The sequence below is a fragment of the Lethenteron reissneri genome, chromosome 14 (assembly GCF_015708825.2).
Source record: "Lethenteron reissneri isolate LAM-NWPU_2019-01 chromosome 14, ASM1570882v1, whole genome shotgun sequence".
Classification (NCBI taxonomy): Eukaryota; Metazoa; Chordata; class Hyperoartia; order Petromyzontiformes; family Petromyzontidae; genus Lethenteron; species Lethenteron reissneri.
Window position 1 is genome coordinate 12,554,864 of NC_083792.1, and position 22,769 is coordinate 12,577,632.

Below are 22,769 nucleotides of genomic sequence, written 5' to 3' on the forward strand. Positions count from 1 at the left end.
AAGATAATGGTTCCTCACCCAGCAATTATCGCACACAAACACACGTACACGATTAAGGCAGCCCGATCACTGAAAGTCTGCCATTCAGCAAACCACCCAGCTCACAAGTCGGAATAGCAATGCCACTGACCTTGTAATTGTAATTGCTCGTGCATTCACCTCAGTAACGTTTCCTCACATCGCGGCGTGCGTGCAGTGATGTATTCATACGAGACCAGACATAATCACTGTCAGTGTGGGGCGACCAATTCTCCCACCTCAACGACGCAGCACAAATAGCGCCATGAAAAAATATGATTTTATGCTGCATCTTAACCGACATGTGCAAAGGAAGAGCAGTTTACAATCACGAATCACACTCGCTCAGCCTTCTTTCCAGCGCTTGAAGCAATTTGAGGTGGGCAAACCGTTTTTTTATGCAAAAAGATAAAGGTTGTTCTCATCAATGTGCCCTGCTGTGTGAATACACTACGAATACACCACTGCAATGTTCAGAGTCAGCACAACATGGACACAAATAGCACACAATTTACGGGCAATTAAACTACAGCGGACTCCCATTGATTTGGACTAATTGGACAGGGTCCTTTCAGAAAATCCATCAGCGGGACACACGCATGAAGTCCGCGTGCATCTTCACCCCACAATGGAGACCGGGATTTGCAACATTTACACTGTGCGCAGATGTACTTCGAAACATGAGCATGCGCATGCTTTCGCTGCGATTTTAGTGACAAACATCATAACGTCGCCAATCCATTCTTTGTCCACCGCTGGGTGAATTAAATGTCAGCGTGCCGGTCAGCGCGCGTTGGTTAACGGGGACGCTCAGGATTCAATTTAGATATATCACTTGTCACTGATGTGAGCCGTGGCTGGGATTCTAATAACTCGGGTTACCGTGTTCATAGCACACGATGCCAGACGCTGCACCACGTCTCTCCGCCCCCCCCCCCCCCCCCTTTGATTGTAATAATGCTCTTGGGTCTTTTTGTCAAGTCACGTAAATACAAAATAATAGATCACGACGTTTCGATCGCAACACAAGCAATCGTGCGATCAAAACGTCGTGATCTATAATTTTTTTTTATTTACGTGACTTGACCGGAAGACCCAAGAGTATGAATTCCTGCAGTCACGAAAGCTTTAAATCAAGATGTAATAATGCTATTTAATATTTGACAAATTTCCGTGTCGACTGTAGCTTTAAATATGTATTGGCCAAATCAGTGAGAATCCACTACGGTGTTCCAACGCACACTTAAATTACTTAATGACTTCTCATGCTCTGGGTTCTGACAGATCCATTCATGATGTGTGGATGCATTTGTACTTTACTCCTTGGCATTCTGCAGAGGCACTTCAAACACATGCATGCAGCAGTGCACTTTCTCCCAGCTGCAAGGGCTGAGCGACTGACACCCAAATATTGGTTCACCCCAATGTTGAGTGATCAAGTTGCCACCTACAACTCGTAAAAAAGCCAAGACATAACGCGAGGAGAGGAAGATTATCTCGCAATACTGCAAGAGGTGAGAACTACATGCAAATGCATTGACGTGAGTGGTATTTTGTCAAGCAACGGACAAAAAAAAGCCGGAATTTTAATGTCCTGGGAATACTTGAAGAGGTCTCAGGACAGCTATCTCCAATAGAGGACAATCCTGGGAAAATCAGGACAGGAGGCAACCCTGGTTGAGTAGTGAACCCTCGCCCTGTCCTCCCAAAAATGCAACCACCGAATGCCAACACTGAGGCAGCGACTCGGTCGGTCAAAGCCGGGGTAGCAAAATATACTTTAGGTTCACTTTCTGCAAAATCCGAGCAATAGATGGAGATTATCCGTTCAAAGTGCCGGAATTTACACGAAGCTAATTGCAGCAATCAGCAAAACATAAGCTCGGTTTTAACGATGCACATGTATTTTTTTACGAGTACCTGACAGCCAATTAAATGTGAGGTGACTTGTGCGTCACGTGACATGAAGAATGTTGATTTTGATTTCAACGAGATTTGCTGCACCGTCTCTGCCGCAGGCGCGGTACACTGCCTGTAGCACTGATGCATCGCTCAGCCCTGCAAGCCGGCAACCGCTTGAAAACACCGGGTCAAACTAACAGAAACGTCATCGTGAAGGTCAGGTTTAGGTTCAAGTTCCATGCACAGTGCTGATATGACGGCTCCATTAAATCACTGTTGAAACTGCAGTGCTTCAACGATCAACTAATTTCGGCAAGCTTTAACTTCATTTACTGAGCAAAGTATAGCATTTGTAAATTAAATAAACGATGTATTAAAAACAGTTTTTTTAATATATTGGTACACTCTAGAGTGCAGTGTTACTCTAAAATTACGAATTTCAAAGTGCCTGGTGAAATGTATTCATCAATGATAGTTCTCAACGTAATGCAATTTGTTTGTATATCTTGTTTGGGAGAGAGAGAGAGAGAAAAAACAAACCTACACCAAATATAACACGGCACAATGTGGCCCTTTTCGATGCATTACCCGGCATCGTCAGTTGGCATCAATATTAAACACTGCGCATCCGCTCATCGTTGAAGCACGGCAGAGCATCGTGACGATCGAGGGCGACGCACACACACACACTTCCTCCCACACACGGGCAAAACGCAGTCTCATAAAACCGTGGCGAGACGAGGCCATTGTTTCGTGCAGACGCTTCATCGCTAAAAGGCACTAAACCCTCGTTTCCATCTTCCGACTCGTTCTCGTCCGGAGATTCCGGCTGTTGCTGCCCTTTCTTAGTTCTGTCCGAGATAAAGACGATTGGCTATGATGAGTGGCGATATGAAAAGAAAGGGAACAGGATAAAAAAATTCAGTGAAAGAGAAAGGTTCAGAAATAGCGTACAAAAATAAACCTTGATTATCGAACCCAGACTGAGAAACAAAGGGTGAGGGTTTTTTTTATTTATTTTAAAAAGTAACACTACATTGCATTTATAGATGACAGGAGAACTCCTATTATCCATGACTCTATCATCTACGGGAGCTGTAGGGTATTCTAAAATACTATTATCTGCACCCTGTTTCAGAATCGATATTTATTTATTTATTTATCCTGGAGGAGGATTTAGATGAGCTGTGGATACAGATTATCCACAATTATCTGGGGCATTTCCCATCCTGCACTGCGGAATGGATTTCTATTTATTGCATTAAAAAAAATCATTGGAGTGGCACGATACATTGATCATGTTTTCTGTGGTTTCGCGGCGCATTTTTTCGTGGATAAGTGCAGCAAATTCACAGATAACATCGCAGTTCTAGTAGAGAAGTGGAATAAATCCGCAGATAACATTGCAGCTAGTCGGATCAACATTTCATAGGAGGAGTTATACTATTAATGGTGATACGTTTGAGATAAACATCATTATAATCCGAAATTGGCATTTATTTTGATCCAAATTGGGAGGCATTATTTCTTATACCTTCATAACAATATTGCATAGAAATGGCATTTAAGTTTGAAATGGAAAATGTAGTCAAGGCGATTAAAACAAATGTGGATATGGGCTATGATGCAGGACAATGTCTTGTATATGAACTTCGCAGTACTTTGGGACCTTCTCCATGGAATTACTGCCGGACTCAGTGGTTAGCATTCGAATCGCGAAGCTGCTATCCACCCTTTCATCATTTATATTATTACTCTGATGATGTAACAATGAGTATTTTTGTCCGATAATCGAGGTTCTTTTGTACAGAGACGTGTCAAAAGCTGATAAGCATCTCTCTGGGGTGCGGAAGATTCCAGAAACTGCCATTAGAAAGGGGCGAAAAAACCTGATATGAGATCAAAGCACAAAGCATGTTGCTTTAATGAATTTTAATAAAATACCCCATTATTGCCATGCAATTTTGAGATCCCAAGAGATTGAAAGCAAACGAGCTCGACGGATGACTTTATCAGCAATGGTCCTGGCTTTTCATGAGAATGAAAATTAATTGATTTCATTGCTCACAGCAGGCCAGGTGGTTAATTAGGCGAACACAAAAGACAATATTTAGTCTTCCCAAAGGTCTTCAGCAGAAGAATGAAAAACACGTCAGTTTATCAATATCAAGCAGGGAAATAAATAATTAAATCGTCCCATGGCATGCAAAGCAACAGAGGGAACGCCAAGCTTAGAATGCAAACACGAGGCGGTTTTAGCACGGGAGAACATCGCTGGCATGCACGTGTTTTCTTCGCTGCAATTGCGGTTCACGTTTATGAGCGGAAAAGTCGGCAAATTTGATGAAGGACCATCAGAAATATGGCACGGGCAGAGCCGTGAAAACAAAGAAGGGGGGGGCGTATATGAGAAGCCAGGCAAATGTGTCGCCGTGTCGTTTACAGGGCTCGTTTCCCACTTGGTGTGGGTCTCGCTCCGCTCCTGCCTAAGCCAGTACCTTCTTTTTCTTCTTCTTGCTCTTCTTCTTCTTGCCCTGCGTGCGCGTGTTTTACGTCGCAACAACACACGGCATCGGTCCGTGAACAGGGTTACGGGACAACGTGGGGGGGTGGTGGGGGGCATTGGGGGGTACATCTGAGGTCAACACAACGGGCGGTCGGTGGCAAGGTAGCCGAGTGGAATAGGGAAGGTTGAGATTAGAATGAGAATTGCTCTGCACAACATCCACACTTACACCAACCACGCCAATGACGTCGTCCATTTCCCTGACAGAGGGGTAAGAGAAGGGGGGGGGTGTGGAAGGGGGTAAACAAATGAGAACACTTTGTAAGAGACTGATTTAACAAAAATAACAATAAACACACACGTGAAATGCGAATGTGTAACTTTGAGAAAATTATTTATTCGTGAAAATTACAGACTTGTTTCATTTATCAGCCTGAAAACACATTTATTTTTGTCCATAAATCGGCAGGACCCCTCCTGAAAAATTAGTCACGAGACTCGTTTTCATCATCGATGTGCACGCTCGTGAATTGGTTTGTTTCATCACGGACATGCGAACTGTTATCTAATGATTTGCCTTATTTCCCTCTACATGTGACCGTTCCTCTCTCTTTCTGGTTGAAACACCCAAAAATATTATTATCATTAATCTATTATTATTATTAAATTTAACTGTCTCTGTACAGCATCTTGAGATTTGGGCGCAGCTTGATGCTACATCATCATTGCATTGTGTTGATGTATATCCTACGAGCATTAAATATTTACACACACGCTGCTGCTGCTAAAGTCTTCTTTTCTGAGTAAATGGAGCCTGGTAATGTCGCAATACTAAACAAATACACGCACTTAATAACGGTCAAAATGGTAATTAGGTGCCTTGTTAACATAGTTTGAGCTATTTTTAATAGAACTTTGTTTACTCCCCTGTGCAGCTGTTTATGCGATTAAGTGCTGCGTTTATTTTTAAGATACGGCGGAATTAGCCTCGTAATAGGGTCTCTCGCACGCGGGCAAGCGGAGACACGAGCGCTGGGGGCTCGTAGCTGCGAGGCGCCTGGGAGAGAAACCCCCTGCCTGCCTGCAGACGTGCGCACGGCCAATCTCGTGCACACGTGGGTGCACGCGCACGTGGGTGCACGCGCGCGCACGTGGGTGCACGCGCGCGCACGTGGGTGCACGCGCGCGCACGTGGGTGCACGCGCACGTGGGTGCACGCGCACGTGGGTGCACGCGCACGTAGGTGCACGCGCGCGCACGTGGGTGCACGCGCACGTGGGTGCACGCGCACGTGTGTGAACGCGTGCGCACGTGGGTGCACGCGCACGTGGGTGCACGCGCACGTGGTGCATAGCAGGGAGCGGCAGCGCAGTGGTTAGCGAACTGCGACGCGAATTCGATTTGCCGCTCACGGCCAACATCAGTGATGAATATCTGGACCGGTCGAGGGCCTCTCCGAGGTCGACTCAGCCTTAAATGAGTACCTGCTGCGGTGTGTCACCCGCACAAGGTACTCCATTTAGTTCAGGTAAGGCACATTGTGCCTTCGATTTAGGGTGCTGGAAACAGAGACTGGAGGTTAAGTGGTAAGTGAAGTGGTCAGCACACTGCAATGTCAAAGTGAATCACCTGATATGATCTCGATTCCTTGACGTAGCTGACCTGAGTAGTGAGAGACATCTAAACTGACCCTGGGCCCCTCCTCCACCAACCCACACTGACCAGAGTGACGAAGTCTGGTCATAGGGCACCCCATGACCGATAAGACATGGGGAGGCCTTCATCCAGCTGTCAATCATAATACATATTTGTATTATTTTAAACCGAGACTAAGATGAAGGAGTAGATCAGACATTACTCTAAATGACTGTGGTTGTGTTCCTGCCCCAACAGTCTTTTAAAGGCCGTTCGTCGTCTGTTCGTCGTCTGTGTGTGTGAGTGTGGCGCACGGGGGTGGGGGGGCGGTCGCGCGGGGCCTCTCACTCCGACACGTTGTGCTTCTCGGCGAAGACCCGCAGCAGGAACTCTCCCTCCTGGTGCGCGTCGAAGGTGGACGGCACGATGACGTACTCGCCGGGCGGCAGGCGGAAGCGCTCCGTCACCTCGCGCAGGTTGATGTAGGAGTTGCAACGCGCGCGCGACGCGTTGTACAGGAAGAAGTCCTTGGGCAGGTGCTCCCGGCTGCCGCGAAGATCCTCAGTCACCTGGGAGATGGCACGAGAGGGAAGTTTCGTTCTCATGGCCACGAGGGACAAGGGATCGGGGCACGGAGACAGCAATGGGGTTTCGTGCACCCATCGTTGAAATGCGTTCTCGAGTGTAGCAAGTTGATGGTTTCAGGCCAATCATCAATTACTGCATTTCAAAAATGCATCGCTAAATGAGTTTTTTTTACTTTATCATCGTCAGTGGCCATGGTCAATCCGATTTTGGATGAAGGCCTCCGCAAGCCGCTGCTATCTCTGATGACCCTGCACGGTAATCCAGCCAGCACCTGCACACGAACTGCTTTCATCGCTCAGTCTCCTCGGCCGACGTGATCTTGGGCACGTTCAATCCTGTGGCTGCCACTCCGTAATTATCCTTGACCGTTGGCTACCATCACTTCTAGCGACGCGTTCTGCCCAAACCCCACTTACCCTTTTCTTCTGGTTGGCGAGGGTATCTACCGACTGGAGTGAATGCCAGCTTGAATCTACAAGAGGTGGTCGAAACACTTTCCATGCAACACATTTATTACGTGTGTTTATTTTTATATATAATTGCTTAAAACATCAATGCACGTAGTTTGTTCATACAACACAAACATACGTATTCAAAATAAGCCTCGTGTTAGTTTTGTCAGACTTTCAAAAACAAATTCCTTGCAAGCGATGGGTGTGTAGCTGGAGAGGAATTTTAACTTGCAGTGAACATTATGTATACGATCTCATTCTCAATATTTTTCACTGTCCCTTGCACTGTTGGTTGTTTGCTTTTGCTGGCAAAACACCCACTTTAAAATTTCATGTGGATTAAAAATTAAGTCCGTTGGGTTGTGCTTATTTGTGGTTAGATCGATGGTGAGTAACGATATATCAATCCGTCAATTAATATCGATTCTCAAGCCTCTGATGCAAGCATTGAACCCCATGTGTGACAATCGGTGGGTTCCGATTTGTGTATGTTTTATGCAACGGGTTCACATGACCCATCCAGCCAATTAAAGCCGCTTACATCCTCCACACTGTAACAAATAAAAATAATCGATCCTTGAATGGAATCACAACCATTCATGAAACCACAAGGAGGTGGGGAAAGTGAATTGGTACACCATAATCAATGTTGTTGTGATGATGCCGAATTTCCAGTATACGTGGATTGTATGTATGTTGAACTTCTTTCGCGCCATACATAGCCAACCGTGCTAATCGAACATGCAGGGGAACGACAACAAAGTAAACACAAAAAGGAGTTCAAAATAAATTAGTTTTAAATCTAGATGATTTAAAAGTGCATAGCTCCAGTGGCTTCCTAAACTTGGAAGGAAGAGCGTTCCAGACGGCTGCAGAAAGCGCATCTGAAAGTGCGCGATGCAGTGACCGACTTTGTTCGATGGTTAGCCAAAAGTCGCTGCGAGGATGACCAGAGTTCGCATGACGGTTTATGCTCCTTGATGAGATCAGCAAGTTATTGCGGATTGAACGTTGGTTTTGTGAAGCCAGGGAAAGCATTCTAAGGCCTCAATTTGTTGATCAATAAAAGTGAGATTTTCCGAAATGCCACTACGATACATTTATTTCGGCGCAGCTAAAGCCAACCAGGATTTTGGGTTTAAAGAAAGTTGGCCCGTGCACTCTGAAGTTGACTATAAACCCGCAGGATGTGCCTTTAAAGTGCATTTAAAGTGCCACAAAAGAGGGAAAGGGAACACGGTTTATGTGGAGATTTCAACGAGGGCAAGATGCTTCTACGTTCAAACATTGCGGCCTTTGATGGAATGAAAACAGAACATTCCTCGTTAATCATTTTGCTATAAAGACACCACAAGGCTTGCTAGGCATGGCGGTTTACGAAGAGGCAGTGCGTGAACCACTATTCAGCTCTAAACCTGTTCTGCGTTGCATTATGGTTATGGCGTCAAACAGGATCCGTGTGACTTACGTTCAGTTTTTGGGGATTTTATCAAAGTTAAAGCATCAGATCCTTGCTTGCTGGCCACTTGACATTGTGGACCTTTGCGTCTGTGAGCATCAGCTGTGTAGATCCAGTACACACAGATATATAAACAATCATAAACATTATCCAGAATGTGCCCGGTCTTCTCAGATCTCAGAAAGCCAAGAAGGGTTTTTGAGCCTGGATAGTGCTTGGAAGGCTGACCTCCATGCACAAACAGGTCACCGTACGGTCCGTATGGTGGGCTGCAGAGACCAGTGCAGCGAGATACATTGTTGTACCGTAATCATATTATATGAATGTTGAACGTCTTTCGCACCGTACCACGCTAATCTCCCCGATGTGTGCTGCTCACCTTCGCCAACCCGCACTAACCAGGATGGTGAAGTATGGTGATAAACCACCATAACCCACACGGCGTGGGGAGGCCCTCATCCAGCAGTGGACTGACGAAAGGGCTGTAAGTCTACAGCAATAGAGCCAACACAGCGTTGGATTTACGAGTTCAGCAGAGATTGCTAGAGAACCGTTTGCGCAATGTTTTTCTACACCTAGATTACCAATGTTTCATTTGGTTTACCTGTCTTTATTCAAATAATACCATTAACGAGCCAAATACCATCTAAAGGGGGTCTACAGGAGTGCCAAGAGCAGGTAATTGCAGCGCTGCACCTTTACCTTTAGGTTGCAGGGATTCGCAAAGAACGTTGCAGATTGCAAGAAACAGGTCAGTGTGTATGTAGCCTGGCAGTCTGCACGCTGGGCACTGAGCGAGCTCGGAGTGGAGGTCTGATAAGAACGTGCAGCCTGCGGGCACGGGCACGCTTTGGTAATTCAAATTTGCGCTTACAGAAATCCCCCAACGGGTCCCTTCTCGGTGGCATTTCCCCTCGTGCATATCTGTGTTTTCCACGCTAACACAGACAGTAGTATCTATGGGACCTATTGTGCCAATATGAAAATGATGGGCGGGGGGGGGTAAACAAGAATAGGCTCGACCCTTTCTGGAAATCAAACAAGAGGCGTTAAGACGTTCAAACACCAAGCAGATACCTATTGGAAGGCAGAAAATCTGCATTAACCACACATACTTGCGGCAAAACATACAAACGTGCTCTGATAATTATATATGCATTGTCTTTGAAACGTGATGCCTTGCAATAGGCATCATTTGGGTGTTTGAACATCTTAAACACATCCTGTTTTATTGCCAGAAAGGGTAAAGCCCATTTCTTTTGTTTTCACCAACAGACATTAGAGTTCGACACTTTGTCAAGCTCTCATTTCTGAAGGTCCGTGTCTGGTGGAATTTCTACTTTTATTTGTCTCTGCTGCTCGGAGCGAGCGAACGCTCAGATCGCCGCGGCTTGCCTGGGCGACGCACGTACCTCGTAAATGGCGAATCCGATGGTGAGCATAGTGCTGCCCTGCCTGCGCTCCTTGCGTCGATTCTTCTGCATGAGCGCGACGATGAAGGAGCACAGCAGCTCGCTGTCGTCGGGGTCATCGTCTTCGTCGTAGAGCTGCAGTCGATACTGGGGGTTCGTCCAGAAGGTGTCTGCGCGAGCACGCGGACAGCGCAGCAGCAGCACACGTGTCAGATTTCGACCGGCGCATACTCACGTAGAGCGTACACAGTGTCATCCTTGCGCAGGGGCCATGCGAATCTGCTCTGTATCGTTCCAATTTTAGTATATGCACTGCCAGAGAGCGTACACAGTGGCACGGACTCACACAGCTGCACATAGACTCGGACACACATCGATCACACAGACGCGCATAGACTTACACAGGACCCACACAGACTCACAAATTCACTACTCGCGTAGATGCCAATTGTCACAAGTTGCAATATCAGTGGTGGCAAAGTCGTTGAGGGCATCGCTGAGATCCCAGGTTCCTCGTCTGGGTTTTAGCCGCCCGTGGATAAATGTCGTTCTCAAATGTAGTGAGTTGATGGTCTCAGCCTGATCACCACAGAATGCACACACCAAAATATACCCCTCTTCTAATAAGTTAGTTTTTCTCTTAACTTAATATTGCATACATTGAATGGTTATCTGCAACTTCAAGTGTGTGGATAAAAGTTACTTGAAGCGATCTCAAAAGCTGAAGGCTACTCTCGAATGGCGAGGCTTCTCAAAGTCCTCATGATCCACCAGGGTAAGCCTTTCCATGTTCACCAATATCCTCCGTTCCATGTTCACCAATATCCTCCGTTTCATGTTCACCAATATCCTCCGTTCCATGTTCACCAATATCCTCCGTTCCATGTTCACCAATATCCTCCGTTCCATGTTCACCAATATCCTCCGTTCCATGTTCACCAATATCCTCCGTTCCATGTTCACCAATATCCTCCGTTCAAACACAAATCAAGTCGTTACACACCGCCGCATGTGTCTCATTATTGCGACACAATAGCCCCAGGTGACTGCAGAGTGCTTGTTAAGAAGTGCATTCTACACGCACACAAGCACACGTGGTGTCAATTTGAACCAGGTGCTCTATCCAAGTCACGAGGGAACTATTTCACAACCGTCAGGAGTGTGCAGCTTGTCGCCAACTTTATTCGCAATCCAACGGTAATTTGTGAAGCATGGAAATGAGCATCATGAGAGTTTGCGTGGATCAGAGTTTGGAGAAACTACGGGTGGAGTTGCACTGCTCTTGGAGACTTCTCTATCGATTCTGAAGTCTCGTGACAAGAAAAACAAATTCACAACACACAAGTGTTCCCCGATTGCTTTGTGTCACAACTGAGCATGCCATGATTTGTCTCCATGAGTGAACAACGATGGGAAAGGGACCGGTCACGTTCGGAAGGATGGAGCGAAATGCAACTATAGAAACGAGACAGGAAAACTAAAATAGAAAATACGAAAGAAAGGGGAACGTCATATGAGAACGAATAAAGTCCGAATTCGAATCGCGGCCCTGAATTGTGACTATTCATCGAATCGCTGGGCGAGTCAATTGTTTCACACCTGAAGTGTATTTATCTAAGTAGCAGTTGCAGCTTTGCAGGAATGGGTGCACACTTTCATTTCTGTGATGCCGTATCCCGCACAGGATTGATTAATCTCATCATTTCTGAGGCCCATGGGCTGGAGGGGGCCCAAGCACGGAGCTCAGAAGAGAGAAACATGTAGACAGCGAGTGCCCATTTCATTCCTTGCAACAGGACCAATGCCAACCATGCAAAGCCTCTGCCTCCGGGGTGGATTAATTTCACCACCAGCTGGCTTGTCAACAGCTGCTGTCCTACATCGAGACTGGGAGTTTGTGTGGGGGGGGCTGGTGTTTGTGAGGTGCTGCTGAGAAATGGGGGGAGTTGGGAGAGAGGACAGTCAGGAGGCAAAGTCGACAAAGGAGCAGGTAGACTAGGGAGCGGGTAGACGGGGGGGGGGGGGGCAGGTAGGCAGGGGACAGGTAGACAGTGGATAGAGTAGATGGAGGAGCAGGTAGGCAGGGGATAGGTAGACTGGGGAGCGGGTAGACGGGGGAGCGGGTAGACGGGGGAGCGGGTAGACGGGGGAACGGGTAGACGGGGGGAGCGGGTAGACGGGGGAGCGGGTAGACGGGGGAGCGGGTAGACGGGGGAGCGGGTAGACGGGGGAGCGGGGAGATGGGGGAGCGGGTAGACGGGGGAGTGGGTAGGCAGGGGATAGGTAGACGGGGGAGCGGGTAGACGGGGGAGCGGGTAGACGGGGGAGCGGGTAAACGGGGGAGCGGGTAGACGGAGGGAGCGGGTAGACGGGGGAGCGGGTAGACGGGGGAGCGGGTAGACGTGCTGGCGGTACCCGGGTAGTTCCGGCAGCCGCCCGCCGAGCAGCCCCGCACCCAGCGGCCCTCGCTGACTGACACCGTCCACTTGTTGGTGCGGTCGTCGGCGAGCGCGTCCGGCGACAGATTGCAGATCTCCAGCTTGGTGAAGTTGCGGCAGAAGTCCTGGAAGGATATCCTTGGGCGGGGAGAGAAGATCGTCGATGGGTTGTGTTTGCGCTCACAACGTTAGGCCCGGTGCTTACGAGCCGAGCTCCGACCCCCCGGCATTTGCCTCGTGGTCCAGGTGATTTTGTGATGGAGTTGGTCAGTTGTTTGTTGAAAAAAAGAGCACTTTTACGTGGTAGAAAACTATTGGATTAATGACTTCCTCCCTCCCCCCTCTTGCAATTCAGCAAACTGACGTGATTTTGGGTTCATCGTTTGAATCGAGGATTCATTATTATTGTTTTTAACTTTGTGAGAAATGTAGTGGCTCCTCGGGACTGGAGCGGGTTGCATTAACCCATACTTTATAGATATTATTTAAACACAGTAATATGAAATACATAATTACACCCCTGATATTAAACCCCTACCAAAAGTATGAACAGCTATAACAGTTCTAACAAAAAAATCCCCAAATATTTTTGCGGTGAAATATATTTCATGGAGTTTTTTTTACCTTACATTTAAATTAGAAAAGTATGTTTTTGGTATGAAATGATCAAGAAAACTACTTCATATTTACCAAATGACTGACGTTCATCAGTCTGCAAGTGGTGAAAATATGAATTATTTTCTACGGATCACATTTCTGTTGTTGTTTCCATTTACAAAATAAGCTTCAGAAAATATTTCCTGAAATTTAAACCGGTATAGATATGAGAGTGATGAAAGTTTTAATCTCAGTATTTCCTGTATATTGAGTTACATATCACGAAGGGAAATGTTCACTTAAGTTGTTTTCAAAATCGTCATTATCAGCCCTAATCTATCCACTGCTGGATTAAGGGATCATGCGAAGCTGTCTCCATTCCTCACAGTCTCACAATGCAAAAAATTACATGCCGTTTTTTGTAAGATGTCATGTTTTTTTATTGCCTAACATTATTAGCACGCTTAAAACGTTCCGAATTCGAATGATGTTCACCGGTTAGAGGTGGTACGTTGTTTTACACTGAATTAATTGTGACACTCGGGGACATTTTAACTTTAGTTGTCTTATACAACTGCAGGTGGCTATGATTCTGCCATGCTTGGCAAAGGCTGAAGGAGAATACATTAAAAAACCCTTTTAACAATGTAACAATCGTAAAATGATTTAATATTCAGATCTCGTCGCATGCAGATGTGATGTGCTGTTGGCAGGCACTTGCTCCCTCAGCTCTCTGATGTGGTTAAGGGCCGTACTGCATGTTCTCCCGCATGATGTCTGACATTTCGCTCAATGTGCTAGGAGCTTCGTCAGGAGCGGCCAGAAAACACGACATCAGAGAGTTTTTGTGACAGGCTGTTGGCGCAAGTGCTGCTAGCGAGTAGCGCCTATGAAGGCCGGCACAGCAACACAAGGGGGTTGTTGGCCAGCACCACGCCCGACCGCCTTTGTCTCCTCAGTGGCGATGTTCACACACTGCACAAAGTACTCAGTTGAGGCAGAGTCGACCTAGGGGAGGCCCAGAACCAGTTCAGATAATCGTCACTGATATTGGCCGTAAGCGGGAATCGAACTCGGGTGGCCGGGTTCACCGTGCAGTGCGCTAACCGCTACACTACCGCCCCCCATTAGGGAAGCGGTCGTGTAACACAACGGCGAACACCCTTGCTAGTAACGTAATGTGGTACTGTGACCACGTATTACTTTTCCTGACACCACTGCAGGCCAGGTGGCGTCCCCGAGGTTAACTCGACAATTCAGGCTGCCGAACTTGCGGGGGCTGCCCCTTTCACATCTCGTGCTACGCCTGACAGAGAACCGGGGGGTCACCGTGACGCCGAACACGACGGCGAGGCGGCAATTATAACAGCTGACGCGACCGCAGTGGGCATAGGTCACCAGAACTCCCCGTCCTCGGCGCTGATGAGTTGAAGGCGCTGCTTCTCCGACGGCGTGATTTCATTCCACTCCTTGGAGCTGTAAAGTGGGGGGGGGGTTAGAAAAATACAACTTTACAACAGGCCAATAAATGCCAGCGTTCACACAGATCACTCCGACATAATAATCATTGGCGCTGCCCAGTAACAGGGCGACGGGTGTGGCGTTGCAACGTTTCGCCCCCCGCCTCTGGCCGTGATTTTCTGAAAGAGGACCAATGTCCAAATTGTTAGCCTGCTGTTTATTTCGCTGCCTCAATGAAGGGCTAATGGGTGCACGGTGTTGAGGTGGTTTTGCTCTTTGCTTAGCACACGTGGCAGTATGGGTGTGTAACGATGCGTTTAATCGTCGATAAAAATTTGACATTACGCGCAATCATTTTGTAAGAATGTTTTGTGTTTTTGTATCCCTTGCATGTCAAAGCTTCACAGGCACGAGAGATAATCCATTCAGTACGATGGACGAGAATCAATCCTTGAACTGAATAATGACGTGCCGAGTTGACATGTACCAATTCAGGCACTCCAGTTCATGTTTTTTTTGTTTGTTGCGGTTTGACCATATTCAAGAGCCGAATGGCTCACAGGGCTATTCCTAATAAATGAACTTAAACTTGAACACTCGTTAATTAGCTGGAAACATCTGCACATGTATATATAGAGAGGACCACAAAGCTTGGACAATTATTGGTGCCGGGTCACCGCCTGGCTGTTGCTGCCCTTTCCCACTCGTCTGTGGTTCCTCCTCGTGACTCTGAGTCTCTCTCTCTCTCTACGAGCGAGCGAGCGCTCTGCGGCGCATTACAAGTTCAAATGATTATTGTTATCATCATTCGTTTAGTCTGATTAGAAAACGTTTTGTTTCGTCCGTGAGCCTAAATGGAAGAGCGTAACATTTGTGTAAATAGTACATTATCATGCATCTGTAGTAGTATAGCGTTGGCTGCTGGTGGAAAAGGGTAACTTCGGTGTAGGGCAGTAGTCGCTTCAGCAGGCCACGATATATATGAGAGGGGGACATCTAAAGGGGAAAGGTCACAGAGGGGGGCCCATCGGGAAGCCCCGGGAACCCGCTGGTAGGTTCTAGAAGGGGGCGTGGCAGGGGCGGAGCCAGACCACGCTGAGAGTAAAAGAGGGGGCCCTGAGCGGGAGCTCGGGGCTGTCGCTGGAAGTGGGATCCGGGGATCCCACTTCCAGCAACAGCCACGAGCTCCCGTGACGACGGTGATTTTGAGCGGCACGACCGTTCGTGCCACTCAAAATCACCGTCGTCACCATCTCCTCGTCGTCATCTCTGCCTTCGCCATCCCGGGGTGCTGTTAGTCAGACAGCCTGCCAACTGCTCTAACAATAGACGTTCTTAATTGTAATAGTGTGCACCCACGCATGGTGTGTATCATCCCGATGGTGCTTGTTAAATAAAATAAGTTAATCCAAGTATTACTGTCTCCGATCTGCGTCCCTACACATGTAAAGCGAGTATGCAAATCAATGTTAATCAATTAATAATTAGATCAGCTTTATGTGCACATAGCGTTGAATGACTTACTGAATATACTGGAGAATGACGTAGGCACGTGACGAGGTCTACTGGACGTGTGTGCCAGATACGGAAATATTTTCCGGGTCGCTGATCTGGAGGGAACTAGCTGGAAGTCAATCACCACAGATAGCCCCGTACGGCTTATTGTAACGCGTGCAACCTCTGCTTGGAGATTCGGCAAACGCCTTCGTAGCTTGTGTGCACGCATGTACGTTTAACTCTTTCGCACCGTACATAACCAAACATGCTCATCGGAGGTCCGGGGGAAGGACAACAAACTAAACATAAAAAGCAGTTCCAACGAAATTAGTTTTAAATCTAGATATAAAAGTGCATAGCTCCAGTGGCTTCCTAATATTGGAAGGAAGAGCGCTCCAGACAGCCGCAGAAATACATATGACAGCATGGAATGCAGTGACCGTCTTTGTTCAGTGGCTAGCCAAAATCCGCTGAAAGGATGACCGGAGTTCCCATGATGGTTTATGCTCCTTGACGAGATCAGCACGGTATTGTGCTTGATTTGTAGCAAGCACTTTGTGTATAATGAGTACGACTTTAAACATGACTGCAGCACCCACTGCAACTGCAGAGCCTCTCCAGAATAACAACACGGACGATACAAGGGTCGCAGAAGTCAAGCCGCTGCTCCTTTCAAGCCTTGGCATCACGTTTGTGGCTTTGCGGTCCCTCCTCTGATCCACCCAAACTTCATTCCTAATTTTACTTTCTCGTTTCCACCTATTGTATATCAGTTGGTTTCCCTTTGTTACAGCAGTCAGCAAAAGCTGTCGAACCATTGTACAAGCCAGCGAACGGAGGGCGGGGGTGAGAACTGTGCCAGGAAGAGGGTGGGTGGAGGCGGGTGACGCTCAACCGGTCGGGTCAAGGTGGATCAGAGCGAGCAGAAAAATGTGGAAAAGACATTGACACTGTCACGCACGCGTCGCTCCACGGCCCGATCCACTCCACGTGACCCCATGGGTTTCGCAGTCGTACCAGCTGCACGATCTTGCTGCGATGCTTCACCTGCACGTCCGTCACACGTGAACACAGAACAGAGGCAGAGGCACCACAGAATTTGGCGTGCAGACAGCTGGGGCGAGCGATTTCAGTGGGCTACCTGTTCGGGCTGGCACAAAGTAGTCGCAAATTCACCTCGTACTAGAATGTCAAATCGATGTTGACTCTGTGCTGGCAAACATGGGTTAGGTTTACAATGAATGAGTAATTTAGATAAACACAAAACTCGTCCCTCCTCCAAGAACGATAAAAGTTCAACTGGTCCAATGAGACCGTAGATGAGAACAGACCTAAATGTACCTGTGGACATTAATGGCACTTCAGCTTTTTCTTGTTCCTCCTTTTAAATGGTATCGCTCTACATTAGTGTATCTCCTTCATCACTACAACAGCACACAAAGAACCTGCACCACTGTCACTCAAGGCTTTGAGCCGCAAATGCTACAATTCTATGACCACCAACTTGCATCCCAGGATCAGCAGAGCAGTCTGCATCCAAGTCCCCATACTTCAAAGGCCATGGGGCTCCAGGAGCTCAGACCCTCACGCGTCCTCCCCCATGCCCCATCCTCCCCTGCCTCCCTTCTCTACCCTCTGCAGCCAGGCTGAGAGACTCAGGAAACACAGGTCAGGGTTAGGTTAGGCTTTTCGGAGCTGATACGCTTTTATTTCTGCGAGTAAGATGGCCCAGGCGAAGGATGCCGTTGACCCCGCTGCCAGCCTCCGCATTGACTCGGTGACATTACAACAGATTCTGAGGCCAGCTTTGGGCACATCGGGTGACACATAAGCATGTGACTCGGTTTACAAAAAAAACAGCTGCTGGACCCTCTCCCATGAGCCCATTGCAGGTCGGGTTCGGCGCCGCAGGACTGCGTTGGGAGCATGGCCCCGAGCTGGCTACCCCCCGGGGTTGTGAACTTCACCATGACCCTTCCCCCCCCCCCCCCCTGGCGGCTGCGTAAATGCAGCGTGAGTGGAGGTGATCTCGGCTGGCGATGAACGTGCGACGGCGGTGGGAAGGGACGTCGACCTCGTCCAAGCCCGTGATGGAGTAGGCGTGGTTTCGCACGAGCCCCATGGGCGTCCGCGACTCTGCATGCGTCAACATGGCGATCTGTGGGGAGACATTTGAGATGGGAGAGGGAACAAAGGTTTAGAAGCACGTGTTGAGGTCCCTCTTCGGTAAGGCTACCGTACTTCTGGAAGGCTCCAACCAAGACGTATGGCAATCGGGCAGCCCTTTTCTGTCTTACATTGGCCTGGCCTACTGTTTAGAGGTCCGGCCTACTCATCTGCCCACTGTGCCCACTTCTCGGGTAGCACTGCCCTGTGTCCTCATCATGAGATGAGCGTGACGTCTGAAAACCTTCGGGCGGGACAAAAATTTGGACAAAGTTAAAAGATCTCTACGACTGGTTATCGTGCGCCGTGTGTCGGTGCTCACGTTGTGGACAATCCGTGTGTCCTGCTCCACAGTTTTGTGAGTGTACACTCACAGACTGTTTTCATAAATGATCCAGCAATTCAACGTTGTTAAGTTATGACTTCAGGAGATGCATTCACGTGCAGGATTGAGATGTATTGCTGAGTGGGTGATGGTGATTATTCAATAATTTTCCTACCAAGAGTACCAAGTCGCTCTGCAAACAACATATTTCATATAGCATACGTTTGTTCAAGTTCAAGTTCATTTATTTGGTATGGCCCTGTGAGCCATTCGGCTCTTGAATCGGGTGCAACCGCAACAAACAAAATGTGTTTATGCCCATTGCGTGTCATAGGCTAATAAAACAAATCAATGTTGCATCATATAAAATATATCAAAATAAAACACACATCAACCATGATTATATATTTACAAGTGTACTTCATTGCTTTTTTTATTATCCTATGACACGCATTGGTCATATAAACATTTTGGGGGAGGGGGGCATGGGGTATCCGCCCCTTTTCTTGTTCATGTTTTTGTTTCTTGTTTGTTGCGGTTGCACCCGATTCAAGAGCCGAATGGCTCACAGGGTTATACCTAATAAATGAAACTGAAAACTTTAAAAAAAATGTTGCCCCCCTCTAGGTGAGCCTCTGCTGCTGCTGCTGCTGGTGATGATATTTCAGGACCAACATTGCCGCTCGTGATCACCATGAAGATAACGTGAAGAGCACAAACGCAGCGGCTGCAGTATTTTATCACGAGCAAACACATGCATGTATATCCACACCCTGGTGAGGGTGTCTTCATTGATATTAACATGATAGAATATTCCATCAGGGTCCAAATTGGCCCAATTCAAAATGACCCGCAAATTACTAATTTGGGATGATACTTGGCAACCGTCACCACCCATGGGCAGACGAATGCCCCCAGGTCACTCTTCCAAATGAGACTCCTGTATACTGGTCTCGTGAGTTCTTACCTGGTGAAACACAAGACACTTGATTCCTATTGGTGTTAGTTGAATTCTATTAAAAGGAAGTTCAAGCATAATTGTGACTTTTGAATGTTAATAATAAATCAATTTAAATCCACACTTTTGTCAGTCCACGACGGAATGAAGGTCTCAACACACACGCGTAAACACCGTATTGGTCATGGAGGATGTTTTCCCAGACTTCACCAAACTGATAAGTATGGCTTCCTATGGGGGAGTGACATCCTGGTACTGTTAGGAACCGCCAGGTTACACTAGCCCACAGGGGATTATTGTGTCGGTCGTGCAGGGAGGGGCTGGGTGGGGAGGGGAGGGAGGGGCTGGGTGGGGAGGGGAGGGTGGGGAGGGGCTGGATGGGGAGGGTGGGGCTGGGTGGGGAGGGGAGGGGCTGGGTGGGAAGGGTGGGGCTGGGTGGGGGGTGGGAGGGGTGGGGCTGGGTGGGGAGGGGCTGGTCACCCCGTGGTGCCCTTATAAAACTCAACGTTTAACCTACTCACGCCGGCTTGTGCCCGCCCTCACAGTCAGGCATATTTTTGGAATACACCACGCCGCCGTTGACCCTGGCCATTGACAGAGCAACCCGACGTTCCTACCAGCTCCCTCCGCAGGAATGTGTTTTAGATATCGCCACTGATGTTAGCCGTGAACAGGAAGAACACCTCAAGTCGACTGGTGCATAACGCAGTCCGCTAACAACTGCATGGCTGCTACCTTTCTTTTAATGTTGCGATCGAAGCCATGAGTGTCCATGGCAGTGCAGCAGTTTAAATCTGCTGATATAAATAGACCAACTGCTGATTCACATCTGAAACCTCATCTAATGACCTGCCAAATCTAAAAAAAGACATCAATGTATTTTAAAACCTGAGCATGTTCTGACTACATCTGGTTCATCATGATGTGACTGTAGAAGAAGGCAATTTTTCATGGGCCTTGCACACAAGAGAGCCCAACTGTGGGTCTGGTTTTCCAAGCACTATCCAGACTCAGGCCTGCTCAACATCAAAGGCCTGATGAGATTATTTGATCTAAGTCATGCAAACAATCTCATCTGCAGCTGTTATGGGGCGGCTGCCTCGGCATCTGCTAGTTGTATGTATGCGTGTTGAACATCTTTCGCACCGTACATAGCCAACCGTGCTAATCGGAGGTGCGGGGGAAGGACAAACTAAACATGTGGCTTATCATGTGCAAATTTATAGCAGCCAAATACTCTAAATGCACCTTTCTAAAAGTGGAAGGGAAAAACCCGAGGACCTGGAGAAAAATCCACTCGACCACGGGGAATGCACGCAAACTCCAAATATACAACAGGCGTCAAGGTCAGGATCAAACCCACGACTTCCTGCACACCGGCCGTGGGAGTTAATATCTCCCCACCGCGCGCCTCCCACCGCGTTGGCGGGCGGTCACCTTGGGCGTGATGGGGCCGCTAACGCTGCTATCCCTGGTCAGGCTGCGTCCTCCTCCGCCTCCGTCGGGGAAGTCAAACTTGATGTCGCCTCCCTGTGCTGACGACGCTCCAGGCCCCGGCGAGAAGGGGTCCGGCAGCGCCGAGAACGGGGTGCGCGGGAAGCCGCGCGCCAGCGGGGAGCCACCGCTCGCCTGGGCCGGGGGGTGCAGGTGCGAGTGGTCCTGCTCCTGCTCGCCCTCGTGGTCGTGGTCGTGGTCCTCTTCGTCGCAGCAGCTGTCGCACTTGGAGCGGACGAGGCCGACGCTGTCGGGAGCCGGGATCCCGCAGCGCCAGCACATCCCATCCTGGGCACAGGCGTGGGCACAGCAGCAACAGCAGGTGCACGTCTTCTAACGGCCCAGATTCCCCAAATTAGCACCGGTACTTCTTAAGTATTGCCCCCGCACCCTCCCCCGCCAACGATGGACGTGTTGCTTTGAGTACCTTAAAGAGAGCCGCTTTATAAATGCAATTGATTATTACAGAGGTGCTTAGACAGGTCCCCAGTGTTACTTTTGAATGCATTAGCTCTGTCCGTCTGTCCGCCTGTCTCAGTAGGGGCGGGATCATGATAACTCTCCTAATTACTGCTCATCCAAATGGCATATTGATTCGTCAAATTACATGTGAACCTCGTGGGGCTTGACTAAAAGAGCCAATCAAGCTTTCAAAATTGCAAGCGACAGCCCCTAAATGTAGGCGGACGTCAATTGAAGCTATAGTGAACGTGCTTGGTGTCTTAGAGTTTCCTTTGATATTGCTATAATTGTGCTTTTCCGCTTACGTCGATGGAGCAGCCCATGAGTGAGCGACGGGACGTTGCTTTCACCATGATCTTATAGAGATCCTTGGGAGGGTTTTTCATCTCGAAGTACTCCGTCACACCGCCCGTGAAGTCCTCCATGGCCTCGGTCGTGTTCCCTCCTTTCAGGGCCTCGTAGGAGCCATGGACCCTGTGTTTGTATTCGTCGCGATCACACAGCGACAACAGGCAAGCTGACCGGTTGCGGTTGCGCGCGATTGTAATGCAGTGCTTTATGAGGGCAAGGGTTTGTGGAATCAAGCAAGAGGTATGCACTGTATGTTTCACTTTCTTTCGCACCGTACATAGCCGAAGGTCACCAAGCTAAACACAAGAAACAGTTCTAAAGAAATGAGTTTTAAATTTAGATTTTAAAGTGGATCGCTCCAGTGGCTTCCTAATTTTAAACAATCTATATTGGAAGGAAGAGCATTCCAGACGGACGCAGAAGCCCATCTGAAAGCGCACGATGCGGTGACCGTCATTAAATCAGAAATAAGTAGACAAAATAAAATGAAATACTATTTACACTTCTGGACCAAAATGGTCGATCATTATTTAGTCAAGAAGGAAAACTATGGACTGTTAAACAATTGCTGTTGCGGTATTTTTTAAAAGGCAAGAGCCCTCCACACAGACAAAGATCCCCCGTATAGCCTTAGCAGACTGCAAGAGCAAGTGCTGTCAGCAAGCACCTATGAAGACCGGCACGGCACACGAGTGGGTGGGTGGCCAGCACCATGCCCGACCGCCTTTGCATCCCTCATGGCGATGTTTACACAACGCACTAGTTACTCATTTGAGGCTGAGTGTTTGTGGATCCTCTTCCACAAACACAATGGGACACTCAGCACTGCACAGCAAAATCATTTTGCATGGTAACCAGCACGTGCATTGACGTAGAGGCATCAGTAATAGGTGTTGCACAATCACATTTTGTTGCGAGGTCACTGGACCATAGACGTGTGACAATTCACCCCTTGGTGATTCAATGACCCCTAGCGATTTAGGGTTGCCTTTTTATTTCGAGAATCAATTCTTTCTGTGTGTATATATACATGTTCTGGTGAATGCGG

General features: G+C 48.1%; 1 protein-coding gene and 1 pseudogene across 1 annotated transcript in view; both read right to left on the minus strand.

Moving 5' to 3' along the window:
* Positions 1–22,769, minus strand: part of LOC133342411 (calpain-3-like) — a 59,783-nt gene that overhangs the window by 14,364 nt on the left and 22,650 nt on the right. The window contains 11 exon segments of the mRNA XM_061551577.1: positions 2,708–2,794; positions 4,419–4,454; positions 4,656–4,686; positions 6,410–6,630; positions 9,973–10,142; positions 12,388–12,548; positions 14,406–14,483; positions 16,927–17,012; positions 18,040–18,123; positions 20,852–21,196; positions 21,676–21,844. Coding sequence (XP_061407561.1) covers positions 2,708–2,794; positions 4,419–4,454; positions 4,656–4,686; positions 6,410–6,630; positions 9,973–10,142; positions 12,388–12,548; positions 14,406–14,483; positions 16,927–17,012; positions 18,040–18,123; positions 20,852–21,196; positions 21,676–21,844 — 1,468 coding nt within the window.
* On the minus strand, positions 10,200–10,296 carry LOC133342455 (U6 spliceosomal RNA; annotated as a pseudogene).